Source organism: Molothrus aeneus, chromosome 8 (genome assembly GCF_037042795.1).
Source record: "Molothrus aeneus isolate 106 chromosome 8, BPBGC_Maene_1.0, whole genome shotgun sequence".
Lineage (NCBI taxonomy): Eukaryota > Metazoa > Chordata > Aves > Passeriformes > Icteridae > Molothrus > Molothrus aeneus.
The window spans coordinates 30,775,001-30,790,507 of NC_089653.1; the positions used below are offsets into that span (position 1 = coordinate 30,775,001).

The 15,507-nt window shown below is 42.0% G+C and overlaps 1 protein-coding gene across 1 annotated transcript; it reads right to left on the reverse strand.

Moving 5' to 3' along the window:
• Window positions 1–675: 675 nt before the first annotated feature.
• MCMBP (minichromosome maintenance complex binding protein) lies at window positions 676–15,472 on the reverse strand. The gene is made up of 16 exons (XM_066554262.1): window positions 15,305–15,472; window positions 14,608–14,693; window positions 12,911–13,051; window positions 12,563–12,604; window positions 12,000–12,101; window positions 11,407–11,536; window positions 10,629–10,780; window positions 9,786–9,886; window positions 7,839–8,008; window positions 6,875–6,998; window positions 5,646–5,763; window positions 4,396–4,561; window positions 2,499–2,632; window positions 1,819–1,983; window positions 1,349–1,437; window positions 676–1,053 (listed from the first exon to the last, which is right to left on the reverse strand). The coding sequence occupies exons 1-16, from the start codon at window positions 15,360–15,362 to the stop codon at window positions 927–929; spliced, it is 1,905 nt and encodes a 634-aa protein (XP_066410359.1). The 5' UTR covers window positions 15,363–15,472; the 3' UTR covers window positions 676–926.
• Between the last annotated feature and the right edge of the window lie 35 nt (window positions 15,473–15,507).

The window sequence follows — 15,507 nt, forward strand, 5'->3', positions numbered from 1 at the left end:
AAGTAATTTGAAACAGCACCAAGCTTGGCTCAAGTTTAGGATACACAAAAAATGTTTCTCATAATAAGTACTCATTGTTAGTGTGAAGAGACAAAATATCCAGATTGGCTGTACAGCAAAAGCCCTCATGTTTAAAACAGGAAAATGCCATAAAAAAGGGGGTTCCTGTCCCTGTGATTTCAATTAGCAGAAAGCACTAAGTAAACCATTTAAACACCCTGCAGTACTGCCAAGGTAGAAAGTGAAGATGTGTTTTGTGTGAGTAAAGGAGTATCACTCACTGTCCAGTCATCGTGGGGATTTTTAAGAAGCTGTACCAGGACAAAGCTCACTGGAGAAATTAGAGAAGTCGTGGTCTGCTCTAAGCACAAGGCAAATACATTTCATACCTGAGCTGGTCAAATCACTGCTCGGTTCCACACTGTGATACCATCACAATGATGCTGCTGCTGCTCTGAGTGTGACCTGCCCCAGCTCACAGAACAGCACAGAGAGTGAAGGCAGCACCTCCTCCAGCTGCAGCTGCTGGCCAGCTGAGAGCTCTGATGCTCACAATTCAGCCAAGCAGAAATTAGAGCACAAATGTCCTCCAGAACAGAGCATACCACTGCTATGTTTGAAGGGCTCTGGCTTAAATTCTCTTATTATTATTAAAGGGAGTAAGTTTACACAACCTCAGTATTAAAGTTTAATATCAAACAATTTGCTCAATGTTACCAATTTTCAATTACAAAACAGGGTCCAAAAAAATTCCATAAAATATGTTTAGGTGGCTGAACAGAGTTAAGCGCGTTCAGACCGCAAGGGTAAATATCCATAACTTTTTGGTATAAATTATCTACAAAAACTGGTATGAACAATATTCCAATCTTAGTATGGGTTCCACCTAGGATTAGAGACATTTTCAGGGTGACATCCAGCAGCTGTTAAAGTTCATTGCCATTGACACATTGCTGCTGCTGCAGCCTGGCCTTGCGCAGGGCCTCCAGCTGCTTCGCTCGCAGCCACCTCTCCCTGGACAGCGTCGTCTGCCCCGCGCTGAGCGACAGGAACCTGGGGGAGCACAAAGAGCCAGTCAGGAACAGCTGCTGCAGCTGCTGCTGCAACCCACACAGCTCAGACCCAGCCCAGCTCTCTCTGACCCAGCCCAGCTCTCTCTGACCCAGCTGGCCTTCAGCAGTAAGAAAGCATGGGATGAAAGCAGGGAGGGAATACTTGGCCTAACTAAGAATCTCCTCTGCCTCATTCCTCTGGCTGGCTAGTCTGACACAATTCAGCTGCAGACCAAGGGCTGGCTCAAGCTGCAGCTTGCTGGGAAGCCCTGAGTGGTGACAGGCACCACACCCACCTGGCCACCAGCAGCATTTTGTGCAGGTCATCGGCCGTGACGCTCTCGGGGTTGTTCTTGCGCATTTCCACAAAGTCTTCTTCCACCGCCTGGAACAACACAGCGTGGAATTATGGAGCAAAACAGATCTCCAGGAGGAGATAAGAACACTGTAACAAGCTTTAGATTTCAACGTTTCAACTCTGCTGTCCAGACGTGAGCCTGAGAAAAAGCAGGCTACTTCTCATCTTTGCAAAGAACCCAGTTTCAAAATGAGCTTTAGAAAGCAGGTTACATGCACTGTTCCTTATCTAATAAATTCAGTATATACTTTACAAACCCTTGAAGGCACATCAGGATGTGAAAACACTTCTATTTGGGTTTTGTAAAACTTAAAGGAGAATCACTGACAGGGCAAGTACAGTAAGTGTCTACTACGGTGCTTTCTATCCAAATACACTGCTGAAAACAAATGAGGGAAGTGTCCATACCTTGGTCACCTCATCAGATATACTGTAGTCCAGCAGCCTCAACAAACTCAGGTAAATTCGGAATTTGTTCAGCACAGAGGGCAGCACTGCAGTGAGGAGGCTGCTCATGTACTCTTCCATGTTCGGGGGAATTATCTGTGGCTGTAAGTGGACTTGGCAATCTGACTGAAAGAGAAAATCACATTTCTTTCATCTCTTTCCACATCCCACTATTTTCTATTCCAAGACTAATTTACTCTCAGAAGCAGCAGAAGCCACCATTTCCCAGAACCAAGGTAAGATAATTCTTGAAACATTCCCCAGCTCGCGTTTTGAACAGCTCCTGATTCAAGCAGGAGAGCCAAGGCTCAGTGGACAAAGCTGGCATGTCAGAGAGCAGATGTTTGCAAGCTCAGGCTACTGCAGGGGCAGTGCCACATCTGTGCCCATCACCTCAGCACCCACCATGCCCGAGGGAGGCTTGGAGAGCAGCACATCTCTGCAGCTTTACCCACTCCCGAGTCCTTCACGACCTCACCGCCCCTGTTCAGGCAGGAGGAGGAGGGAAGCTCCGTCTCTGTTTTCTGGCCACGAGGGAGGAGGCAGCAGCTACTGCCAGTGTCACACCCTCCCTGGTCACAAGACATGTTTCCTGTCCCCGCTTGTCCCTGGCAGAAGCTGGAGGCCCCTCCCTCCCATACCGGCAGGAGCGAGCGGCCCTCGGAAGTGATCAGCACATTAATGTTGCATGGGAATTCCATCCGGTGGTAATTGAAGTCATAATCCACCTTCTGCCAGGTGATCAGGTTACCCAGGGCTGTCACATTATGGACACCTGCAAGAGCAACAATGAATTCCCTGAGCACTGGACCTAAACAAATGTCAGCCCTGATTTTTGTTTCCCATCTGTCCTGGAGGAGCAGCAAGCAGAAGGATTCCTGCAATCATCTTGTTCCTTCTTGTGTCTGAGGTGTCTTCAGAGACAACCACTTCTGAATGTGAATCAAATTAAGAATTCTTGATTTCAGGCCCAAACCTTGTCTGGCTTAGTGCATTAGTACATGAGTTTATAGCTCATGTCTTCATTGGCCCTACAAAGCCAGGTATCTATTTAGAGAGAAAAACAAAAAAAGCAATCTCTCCTCAAAAGCAGAAAAACATTAGCAATTTAATTTTGCCAATTTTTTAACAGTAGTCACTTGCCTTACCTGGAATTAAGTTATTTAAAATATTGACAAATTAACTGGTTGACCCTTGGGATTCTCTCTTTGAAAAACCAACAGGTACCTGACAAACTGGATTTCTCTTCAGCAGTTACTGCATCAAATGACAAAACTACTGTTATGGTTTTGCCTTTAAATACTTAGTACTAATTCAGTACATTGTAAATAAAGGCAAAGTTAGCAAATAAAGGCAAATTTAATATTAGGGTTGACTTCTGGGACATTTTTCCATTTGAAATTTCTAAGCTGTAGCTTCCAAGAGTTCCAAACCAACTACTACATCTGAAGACACTCTAGGATTAAATTTGGTTCCCAACGCTGCAGCAAGAAATGAAAAATTTTTACTTCTTTACACTAAATTCAGTAGAAAACAACATCACATCAGCAAAAAAGAAATAAAATTACCAAGCCTTTTTTATCTGCAACTTTTAATATCTAAAATATTATTTTTTCACTAAATGCTGAGTATTTTTAAACATTACAGACAATCATTTTAGAAAACCTATAAACCAGCACAGTGAGAGTTCTCTCTCAATGGGAGTTTATCATATTTTAACTATTTTTTGGAAACAGACAATGCAGAGCTTGTTACTTGTTTTACTATTTTCTTTAGCAAAATTTTGTAGCTTTTCTAAAGCTGAGTAGCAAAAACTACTGAAAATTCAAAAGCAATTGAATAATTTTAATGAGCAACTTTTAAGAGCAGTAATTAAAAAAAACCAAAGCAGTTTTCTCCAGACAGCATTTTTATTTTAAAATTAAATTACTTGCAGTGATTTCCTATTGTTTCATAGGATCTTCTGAGTTGGAAGGAACCCATAGGGATCACTGGGCTCCAGCTGCTGGCCCTGCACAGGACAGCCCCAGGACTCACCAAGGACACCTGTACTGTACATTCTCCAGATACTGAGCTTTTAATGCAACTCAGCTCTTTTAAGTGAGTTATAATTAAATTAATTTCTAAAGCTCTGCTGAAAGCATGCTACACAGTGCTACATCAGCTTGTAAGATAGAATCCCCACTACTTTTAAGACAGTAATAGCAATCTTTTTTCTCCAGTTCTCAGGGATGGTTTCCAGATATACAGTAAAAATTTAGAGCATAAGGCATCAGCATATGCTTTGCCCACTTCACACACTATCACAGGAAACTGAAAGGCCACTCCAATGAATCAGAGTTATTTTGGTAATGAAAAATTCTCCCAATTTGTCTTAAGTTGGCTGAGAAGGCTGCAGGAAGCTGCTTCAAAGCAGTGCAATAGGATGTAGAAACCACAAAGAGTTTTGCACTAGACCCCTTATCAGCGGGACACGATTATCACCGTGTCTTGCAACACAGCAGCTTTTAACCTCCCAAATGAGCAGAAGCTGTGTACCTGCAGTGTCCAGCTGTCCCTGCTCCAGCTGGGTCTCATCTATGACCAGGGAGGTGTTGCTGGCCAGCTGCAGCAGCCCGCTGACCAGGCGGTTGGCCGTGTAGTCCTTGTGAGGGGTGAAGCGTGAGTGGTTCATGCTCTCGATGCTCATCCGCAGGTGGTAGGACTGCAACCAGAAACAAAGCATCAGCACCCCAGGGAATGCTGCTTCCTGCAGCCACAGCTGGCCTGGGAGCCTGCACAGCAAAGCAAAACTTGGCACTGCAATGCTTTATCCCTAACATCCAAATGCTGTGTATTTCAAAATTTCCCAAAGGAAAATATTGCTGTTAGGAATTCCTATCACCTGTTCTGCACATCTAGGATGAGCTCAATAAAAAATGATTTATTGCAGCAATACTGTTAGTGTGACCCCAAATTGAATTATTGTGGCTTTTCTGCAGAGCAGTATCCACAAACTTGAGTAAACCCTAATGACACCATTGTAGCCATGATATTTTCTGAAAAATCTTTTCCTTAGGATTTTTTCTCCTGAGAAGCTGAGAGGCCTGAGGAACAAAATGTAACAATGATTATCTGCTGCTGTGGAATGCAACAGGTGCATCTGGGATTGGTCTCATGTGGTTGTTTCTGATTAATGGCCAATCACAGCCCAGCTGTCTGGACTGTCTCAGTCAGTCACAAGCCTTTTTTTAATTCATTCTTTTTCTATTCTTAGCCAGCCTTCTGATGAAATCCTTTCTTCTATTCTTTTAGTATAGTTTTAATATAATATATATCATAAAATAATAAATCAAGCCTTCTGAAACATGGAGTCAACATTCTCGTCTCTTCCCTCATTTTAAGACCCCTGTGAAGACCACCACACACCATAATTTAATAACCCAAATGTCTAAACACATCAATCCAGAAAGACCAAATAAAGCATGCAGCATCTGCCTGTCAGTTCAATACCTCTGAGGAGAGGATTTCATTGCATATTCATCCTAGATGATGAGGCACACAGACTTAAACACACAGGCCAGCCCCATCTCTATTGTTACCTGCTCTCTACAGGGGAGCAGGAGAGCATTTCAGCCTGCCTTGGCCAGGCTGGATCAGTGAGAGCAGGCCCCCCAGCCCTGCCCAGGCACAGCCCCATCTCTATTGTTACCTGCTCTCTAAATGGGGAGCAGGAGAGCATTCCTGCCTGCCTTGGCCAGGCTGGATCAGTGAGAGCAGACCCCCAGCCCTGCCCAGGCAATGCTTACTGCTGGCACCAGCTGCTGGATGAGGCGGTACAGGTGCTCGGTGAAGGCGCTGCTCCGGGGACAGCCGCTCAGGTTGACGGTGAATTTTCCCAGAGGAAGCACATCCCGTCTGCCATAGCTGCAGCAAAAGCAGCACAGGTTAGGCAAACACCTGGCTAACACTGGGTACAGGTGTTAGCAGCTGGAGCATTGTGTGGTGTCTCTGACAGCCAGCAGGATTTCAGAGCACACACACCGAAATCAGCCAGCTCCTCTGCCTTCCTTCCCCAGTGCCCAAGGAGCTGAGCCAGGCTGAAGCTGCTCCTCACAGCACCACACAAAAGCAGTAATTTACAGTACTTGGCCTTCCAGACATTCTGTTCTCCCTGTACCCTGCTGTTACTCAGTGAACACACTCCATTCTTTTCCTTTCTGCTGTCCAATCTCAACTTCCCTCCTTATCACACTTGTTCATCTCCTTTACCTGCCCTCAGCTTTCCTCTCCCTCTTCTCACTGTGTATCGCCTCCCCAGTCTTGACAACTCTCAACCTTTTTGTGATACCAGCTAAGAGAGAAAATACATTCTAGGCTAAGTGTTGGAATATTCACAGTCCCACAAAAAAGAATGAGAACAACTAGTTTTGATTTTGAAGACTAAAATGACTAACATTAAATTTGGGCCTGAACAATAATTTCTGAAGTTTCACACTTAAGATTTTAATCAATCCAAGGATGCTGCTCTTTCACCCATAGATAGTTTAAACCAACATAAAAATAAATTTCTATCACATGCTAAATAGAACTTACCAATAAACAGGCTTACAGTTAATTAAACAAATTCCCACAATGTACCTTGCAGTACCTAAGCAATAATTCCTGCAGTCAGGAAAGGCTGTCTTTGGGAAATCAGTGGCATGTCCTATTCCTTAAAAGAAGCCAGAGGCAGAAAGATGTTTTCATACCTCTGTTTAAAAGCGTCTTGGAGATTCTGTCAGCTCTCAAAGCAGCACTGAAAGTACACACTGCCATAAAGCTGGTCTTTTATTAATATTTACTGTTATTTCAGACACTGAAACCTGCCTTTGTGAATATTGTGACAGGACAACTCTACCTGGACAAAGTATTACTGAAATAAATATTATTTAAGCTATTTCTGCCATTTATTTGCAGACTGGTGAAGAACCCCATAGAAGGAGATTTCTTTTAAATGATCAATACATAAATTCTCAGCACACATGTAAATACTTACACTGTAGAAATGAGATGCAGTATCAGGTATTCAGCAGCCAAACTGTCTCCCAAGAGGGCGTGGGTGAGGAACCCCAGCAACTCTGCTCTCACTGGTGACAGCTCAGACATGAAATTAGAAACAACTGGCAAAAAAGCAGAGGACAAATGTCAGAAAATGTTCTTGTTTCTCACCCTCTTCCCTCTATATAAATTTGACTTTCTGTCACAGTTTGATGAAGAAAAATGTTTATTCCAAAGCAGTCAAGGAAAAAACCCCAAATGCTCATTGGTTTTTTCAATTGGCTTTGGACAACCTGAATCACTCAACACTTCCTTGGAATTTATTTTTAAAAAAGATTAGATATTGTGTAATGCATTTGCAGTAGGGTATGAAGTGTAGAGCCAAATTTATAAAATTCATAGCTGCTCCATTTTATATTAAAGGCAGAAAAAACTTCTTACATATTGCTCAGAACAAGCAATACAAGGCACTCAAGGAAGAAAGTCATAAATATCAGAGGTCTGCATGCAATAATTCAGTGAAAAAATAACAGTCAAACAAGGAATAGCACAGTTGCTTAAAAGCAGAATTGCCTTATTTTGTGCACAGTATTAGAAGTCCCTGTATTATCAGTATGTTTCTTATTTCCAGTATCACACTAAATTGGAAATCTAATTTTCCAGCAATTCACAACTCTCTTTGAAAACAAATCAAATCTTATGGCTGAACAACATGGCAAAATCCTTGGGCACGTAGAATGCAGAACCAAATTCCACATAAATCACTTTTATTTCAGCCAAATAAAAATGTAAACATCATATACACACAAACATCTGCATCCTGTGTAGCACTGCATGCAGGTAATTTACCAAGATTCACCAATCATTTACCAAGATTTAAATTCAAACCCTGCTGTTGAGGCATTTTGCCTCTGAGCAAAGCAGCATTTGTTCAGATGTCCTGGAAAGTGCCAGACACTCACAGGTTTTGCTCTCCTCTTCGTTAAGGCAGGCAGGCAGCAAGGGGTTAATGTGTTGCAGCTTCTGTGCCAGAATGACGTGGATCCTGGGCACTAGGGAGGCCGGGGGGCTGTGCACCCTCTGCTCCTCCATGGTGTCCATGCACTCCATAGGATCCAGGCTGGAGCTGTCCCTGCAGAGGGGGCACAGCACAGCTGCACTCAGAAACATCCCACGGGAATTTCTGTCCCTCTGAGCCACAGCAGCTGGAAGCAGGCCAAGAACAGAGGAACAAACAACATCCCTGCCGGCTCCTGCTGACTCCTCCCACACTCTAACCACCTTCTTCAGAATCTTTATAAACACCACAAGTACTGAATTACAATTACATAATGACATATTAACACCAAAGCAGGCTCGACCCAAAATATCTGGATTCTATTATTGTCAGAAAATAATCAAGCCATTTTTTTCTGAAGAAAAAAACCAACACAACAAAAAACCCTCAAACCAAACCCCACAAATAAAAATCACATTTATTATTTGCTGCATATAGGCTGTAGCTTCAAGTAAAATATCACACACTGTTCTGTCCAGCCTGTACTGAAGTCTAAAGAGAAGCTTTTAAAAAAATAAGGTCATTTATTACATTTGTCTCTGTAAGCACATGTGGGATTTTCATCTCCCACCAAGTTCTGGAGCCTGACAAGATCTTCTAGGCAGTCACATTACATCTCTATCACTGGCTGAGTAAAAGAACTGTGAATAAATAAACCCTAATGTACCTCTGCTGGAACCTGGAGGTATTACCTCTTCATTTAAGAGTTCAGATACACAAGCTTTGCTCTCCCTGAAGATGTCTTACAAAATTTCTTCCAGGTGGTTTTCATTTTTAGAAAGTAAAATCCCTAAAGTGACTCTATCAGATGACAGTAAAGTTTAGCACAGATTTCATCTTCTTGTACTGGTTTTAAAAACTGTCAGGCTTTATTACTTCAAAGCCACTTCAGCAGTTCATCCACACACTATCCACACTCTGTCCATTAAAAGAGATTCCTTTTGTCTGTATTCAAAATGTTGCTAAATGCCACCATTTTGTCTTCTTGTTACAGAATGACACAGGGAAAAACCCACAAGCACCTGTGACAGTGCAACTGAGCTGTCAGTCTGGGATTAGCTGTCACACAGATGATAACAAAAAGCAGCTGACCAGGCTGAGGTAGTTTTTAAGAAGTTGGCACTATAAAGGATTCACATTGCACTCTGGGTGTCCTACTTGCCAGAGATGAACAAACTCACCAACAGAAATGATTCAGAGTGCAATGGTTCAAGACATCAGCAATTTTTATGTTAGATTTTGGTCAAGAGTTTTATTTTGCAAATTGACTTCTTGCATCCTAAATGATTTCGTATTTTGTCAGGCAAGGAATTGCAGAACAGCAGGTGAAATGGGAGATTTCTATCAGTGGATTAAGAAGATGAGATACCTTAATTAGTGAAAAATCAACCAATTTTTTACTCATTTTGGTCACTATCACTCTACATGCAGACATGCAAACTTTTTTCTTATATTCTTCAGAAATATTTACATTTCTGGTAACAACTTCCATGGACTTAGAAATTACTTCAGAAGGACATTTACAATTTTAAAGCTTCCTTGAAAGCTTTGCTCACTATTCACTCATTCACTGAAAATTTAGTACATATGAAAGAGTACAAAACATTTAGCTACAGAAGCATTTTCTGCTTTACAGACTGTAAAACAACCTAAAAAAAGATGCACTGGGTATCCAAGGATATGGATGTGCCAGAGCACATTGGACTTCAGTTTCCAGGATGCTGGATGTAACACTTTCCTCATCAAGCTATTTTAAAGCAACAAATTCACTTCTCAAGCATAATTATCATGTATTTATACATTTCCTTGTCTGCTCACTGCAATAAAATCCTGCATTTCAGGGCAGCCTTACCTCTCTTCACTGTTCACTATGCTCAGCACTGGATCCACAGACAGAACACCAAACACCTCCAGCACATCATTGACTTTGAAGCTCTCCCAGCTCTCATAGATCTGCCCCAAAGAGAAAATAAAAAAAAAAAGAAAAAAGCTGAGGCAGATGGGCCAGATGCAGGACAGCAGAAAAGCTGTCAAATAAAGGAAACTCAGGAGACTCAGCTGTGGCCTGAGAACAGTCTGAGTGAAGGAAGAGGTCTCCCCTTGCTCTCCGTGTCACCAAGCTTACACTGGGAAAGGGACTTGTCAGGGAGTTCACAGCAGTTTTATGATTCCATGCTTTTTCTATTGGCATTCTTTGCCACATGAGTGTAAACAATTGTATTCTACTCTGATTCATCAAGATTTGCTAAATAAGAAAGAAGTCAATACAGCAACAGCTGTGTAAAGTTTCACAGTAACACAACATAGCAGTGAATCAAGGACTATTTCAAATTCAGTACACAAATGTGTAGTTTATTGGATTTTCAGCTTGGTTTTTCACAGCTGTTTTTCAATTAGAGGAAATATCCCAAAAGAAAAATACCAGGGCTCAATACCAGCTGCACCCTCAAGCATCTAATACTGGAATCTTTTTCTTTTAAACTAAGTGGGGTGAGATGGTGCAAGCTCTAATAAATGCTGCTGAAGGATTCCAGCAATTCAAATGCAGCACTCAAGAAGAGAAACATTGTGTTAGTGAAGAGAAAGAATGTAATTATCTCTGGAAACAAAATTTTGAATTTGAGACACATTTCTGTGCCTAGAAACCAGTGCAAGGCTGATTCTGAGAGCACAGCCTCAGCTCTCCTTCTCTCACCTTTACAAGACATGCTGGTCCCTTCTCTCCTGGCAAGGGAAAATTTAGGTCAAGTGGAGGGGAGCAGTTGGGAGAAATGACATGATGACCTGCAGAAGCTTCTGTTTCTAATCTCTTTGGCTCCACACATCCATGGATATCACCTCCACTGCCTGAAAAACAGGATTTGCAGGCTTTTTAAAAAGAAATGCAGAACTTAACAACTTTCTTCAGTGAGCAACGCAGAATAAAACTAACTTAAGACATCTGAGACAAGAATATTTAATAATGCAATATACTTGACAGAATAACCTCTTAATATGAGAAGTCTCACAAGTGCATATTATATGTAATCAAGTTAAGTGTGAGAGAGAGCTCTGGCAGATCTATGTGTCTTGGAAATCCAAACACGGCCAGAAATCTGATTTTCAAAATGCAATGTTTAAACCAGGGGAAGGATTTTTTTTTCCTATAGTCCATAGGACTGCAAAAGTAATATTTTTCTGCACTTCATGTTTAAAAAAACAGGTCAGAATATGCATAAAACCCAGTTTATACTAAAAATTTCTGTAAATTGTCAGCAAGTCATACAGCACACATATAACACTATAGGCTTTCCACACTCCTTCAAATCAAACCACTGACTTCAACAAAGCCTCCAAATCATAAAGGCCGCAACAACAATAATAATTAAATAATAACAACAACAATGAAAACAACTGCCAATATTTCAGGTTTTAGCAATGATTTTTGGCCAAATCCTGGAAAGATATGAGAACAACCATTGAGCAGCTCTTACCCATGTGCTGCTCCTTCTGTTTGGAGGGATGCAGGTCCATGTCCTCATCCTCCTCGTAGCTCCTCTTGTGGCGGCTGGGGGTGTAGGAGGTGGAGGGGCTCACCCGGGCCTGGCTGGCACTGATGTAGGCGTGGGGCCAAGGGTTAAGGAAGCCTCACACTGAGCAGGGAAAACTCACCCACACTAAGGTTTAGTTGTGGGGCTTTTTTAACAAAATCCTAATTTTAACATGCTCAGCTACGGGTGTTTTACAGGAGACTCTCACTGTGTAAGTGTCCTGCTGTAGAAAATGCCAGTAGCTCAACTGAAGTTTCTCTTTTCCTAAGCATTTGCAACTAGAAATTAACAGAAATTTTCAAGGCTCTCCCAAGCAAAAATGTCTACTAAATCAAAACAAGTGCTCCTAAATTAATTTGCATTCTCTTTGTGCATATTACATGCCATCAACTTTCTTTTTTTCTCTTTCTACACCCACACCTTTCCAGATTCACTTTAAAAAAAGAATTTTTAAATAAACTTATTCCTTAAATCTAATTAATTAGTTTGTGATCACTGATTGTATAACAAAGCACTGGCTCAGTCAAAAAAGATATTTCCTTCACCCATGCAGATTCACCAGGCACTGGAACACAGTAGAAAGTCTGTCTCTCTGAGGTGACTGTTTGTGGGGAGTTCAAATCAATTTCCTGCTGAGGCTGGAATCCCAAGAGAAATTCTGTTAAAAATCTGATTACAGTTTGTTTTCTTTTTTTTAAACTAACCCCACAGATTCAGTTACTCAGCCAGAAGTTACAATTAACATGTAAGACTACATAACTCAGGAAAAAGTGAATATATAATGTTTTGATTCAAATTGCCCTGCACTACTAAAAGCAACTATTTTCCATAGCAGACAGATTCAAGGTCATGGGCACTCCCCCCTCCACTCAACCAAAACAAATTTTAAATACAACAGAAACAGCTGGAAGCCTGTGGAAATTAGAATGCCAGTGAGCAGTTATGAATACTCTGCTTCCCAAACCAAAGATTAACTTTGCATTTAGAGCAGTATCTTCAGAATCCATTGCCAAGTACCAAAGAAGCTCTGTCGCACATAAAACTACCACTTTCCATTCCAATATTTCTTCTCTAAGTTCATATAATTTACAGTACTTACCCCACATTCTGCCACATCTCTGTATTTACCAAAATGCAAAACCTGTCAAGAGGGAAAAGGCAATGCAATCATTCTGTTTCTGACAGCATCCTGAACATCAATCACACCAAAATCACTGAAGCCCAAAGCCCCTCACAGACGTCCTGCCAAACCTTTCATCATTTTAACATTTTCTATTCCTCAACAGAAACGTAACAAGTTATGTTTTACTGATGCCACTTGAGCTGAACACAGTTACTATCAGTGTCCACACTCCACAGGTTTAACTCACAAACTAGAGAAATACAAGGACCAGAATGAGTAAAATGACAAACATTTGCTAAAATAGTAACTCAGTATTTCACTTACACGTGCATTTGTGTTTGGGTCAACTGTTTCATAGACTCCCATGTAAAACTCAGGATCAAACATATCTTGAACCATGCAGCGAAATTTCACTAAGCTGTTGGGTTTTAGGTAATGTACAGGAACATCATTCAGTGATGGGACCTGTGAAAAAACAGATTATTCTATACAACTGGTATATATTGAGCAGTGCTCTGAAGTGAGCCAAAACCAGCACAAAAACTTAATTCTCTGACCATCCAGTATGTCCTGCTCATCACACCTCTATATTTATAACACACTTAATATTTTCTGAGTGCATTTCCCATCCCACTTTAAGCAGTAACAAAGTGTATCTATCCCAACACCTTCCTGCAATGGCTGCTACAGATAATTGTTACAATTCACAGGCACTTAACAGCTCCCAAATTCTTCCAGTCCCAAATACTGGACTATGAAAGAACTGGTTATAGGTCACTGGAACTCTACGAAAACTGTACAATATTTGAAACTAACTTTTAAAGGATTAAACAGAATTTACTACTTATCTTATTTCTACTTAACAGCACTTCCACCATGTGCTATGTACCAGCAGTACTGGAACAATTTGTATGCACAATTTCTTATAACAAAGGGTCCTGGAAAACCTGTATGTTAATTTCCAAGTCCACATTGGGGAAGTCTTTTTCACACAGTTTTACATGACAATGTGAAAATAGAAAGAAAAAAAAATCAATGCCTAAGCACGTGGTATAACTTCAAAGAATTTGCAATATGAATAGGGTTTTCTAAATCTGAAGAGAAAATATTTGTTGAAAAAGCCCACGTCCAACATTAAAATGCAACAAAAGCTGTAAGTGGCCCTATAGGAAATGGCATTTTAACAAAAGTGTATCCTGTCATGTTTTTTTGAGTAAGAAAATATTATTTCAATTCCTTCTGATGTTGTAAAGTTTACTCAATTTTGCCATTAATACTTTGATTTAGGCAACCATTTAATGCTAAATACAGAATACTTTCACAGACAGAGAAAGAAAAATAATTTTCACCTGGTTTTAGTGACAGGTAGAACAGATTTGATCTGAAAGTTTCTAATCCCACTATCACTCCCATTACATCATTTCTGCTACAGCCCTTTAGAAAAGTATCAGCTTTTGAACTCAACTGTGCACACTTTATTTTCAAAACCTAAAGCACAGCTTCCCTGCTAAACTGCTCAAACCAGGCCTGACTCAGCTCAATAAAGCACAGTTTTAGTAGGAAAAGCATTTTTTCTTTAAAACCTGAAGGTCCAGGCAACTATTTATTCAACGCACACAAGTTTTGCATTGTGATAAAAGCTCCTGAGAGAAGAGGTTTATGAGCAGCAGCCCGTGGTGCACAGTGAGGACTCACACTTCCCCAAAAATGACAATATTTGTCATCTCCTGCCATCTACTGACTGTGCTACAGAGTGGCAGCACCCGCCAGCGATGGCCTGGGGGAAGGAGGGTGCTGAAGGCAGGGGATGGATGGGCTGGGATTTCACATCCCGGCTTTGCACTCAGGTTAAGGCAGCCGAGGTGCAAATTCCACATCCCAAAGCTTGGGCGTGAAATTGAGCTGCACACTTATCGTGAAATTGCAGGACTTTATCAAAAGCAAGCCACTGCAATAAAGTGTAAAAAAAAACAACAAAGCTTAAGAAAAAGTATAACTCGAAAAGAAACAAACACTCTTACCCAGTTAGTAGCATTATTTTCTTTCAACTTCTCCTTGAAGTATTCAGTTACCTTCTTCTCCCAGTCAGAGTTTGGAGCATTTTGGGCTACAAAAAAACAACATATCAACGTCCCCGTTATCACCACGTAAGAGACTTTTACCCAGCATTCTCCCAGCACATCAAACAAACCCAACTTTCACTTCTATCTTAGGGAAGTAAGTGCATCTCGGACTAATTTATTCCCCTTGCAATTCACTGACTTCCCATTTCAAACCACTCGAGAAGCACAGAGCCATTCCTGGGAGCAAGGGAAAGCTCCTCAACACCGCAGTGGGCACGGGCAGGAGCCGAGGCACCGCAAATTTTAATGCCAGTATTCTTTTAGGGAAGATTAAACCCAGATTTAATTTTCAGTGTCTAAAATAACCGTAAAGAATCTTAAAAAAAAAAAAAAAAAAAAAATTAAGCCGCGGCTCATAGCGCTGGTACCACCAGCAGCGCTCGGCAGCGCGGGCAGCCAGCACGCGTTGCTGCCGGAACCCAGAGGTACACGAGATACACAAAACACACGCTGTAGACGAGATATATAAGATATAAAACAGATACATAAGACACAGAGCCGGCCCCGCCACCACCCCACGAGGGAAAGCGCCGTCCGGTTCCGGGCGCCCGCGGGGCGCTCCCGCCGCCGCCCGGGGACGCGGGCCCCGCCTCACCGAAGATGCCCTGCACGATGCTCAGGGGGCTGTTCAGCCAGTCGCCCACGCACGGCATGGCGGGGTCGCGCCTCACCGCGGGGCTGCCGGCACCCTGCGGCCGCCGAGTCCCGCTCGCCAGCCCAGCGCGGGGATCACCGCCGCTTCCTCCTCCTCCTCCTCTTCTTTGCCCTCCTCCTCCTCTTCCTGCGGGAATGGCGGCC

Coding starts and splice junctions, on each gene's coding strand:
- MCMBP (XM_066554262.1), bottom strand. CDS start 15,362: ATGCCGTGCGTGGGCGACTGGCTGAACAGCCCCCTGAGCATCGTGCAG. Junction 1,984..2,498: donor AGGGCCGCTCGCTCCTGCCG/GTATGGGAGGGA, acceptor TTTCTCTTTCAG/TCAGATTGCCAAGTCCACTT. Junction 1,438..1,818: donor TATCTGATGAGGTGACCAAG/GTATGGACACTT, acceptor GTGTTGTTCCAG/GCGGTGGAAGAAGACTTTGT.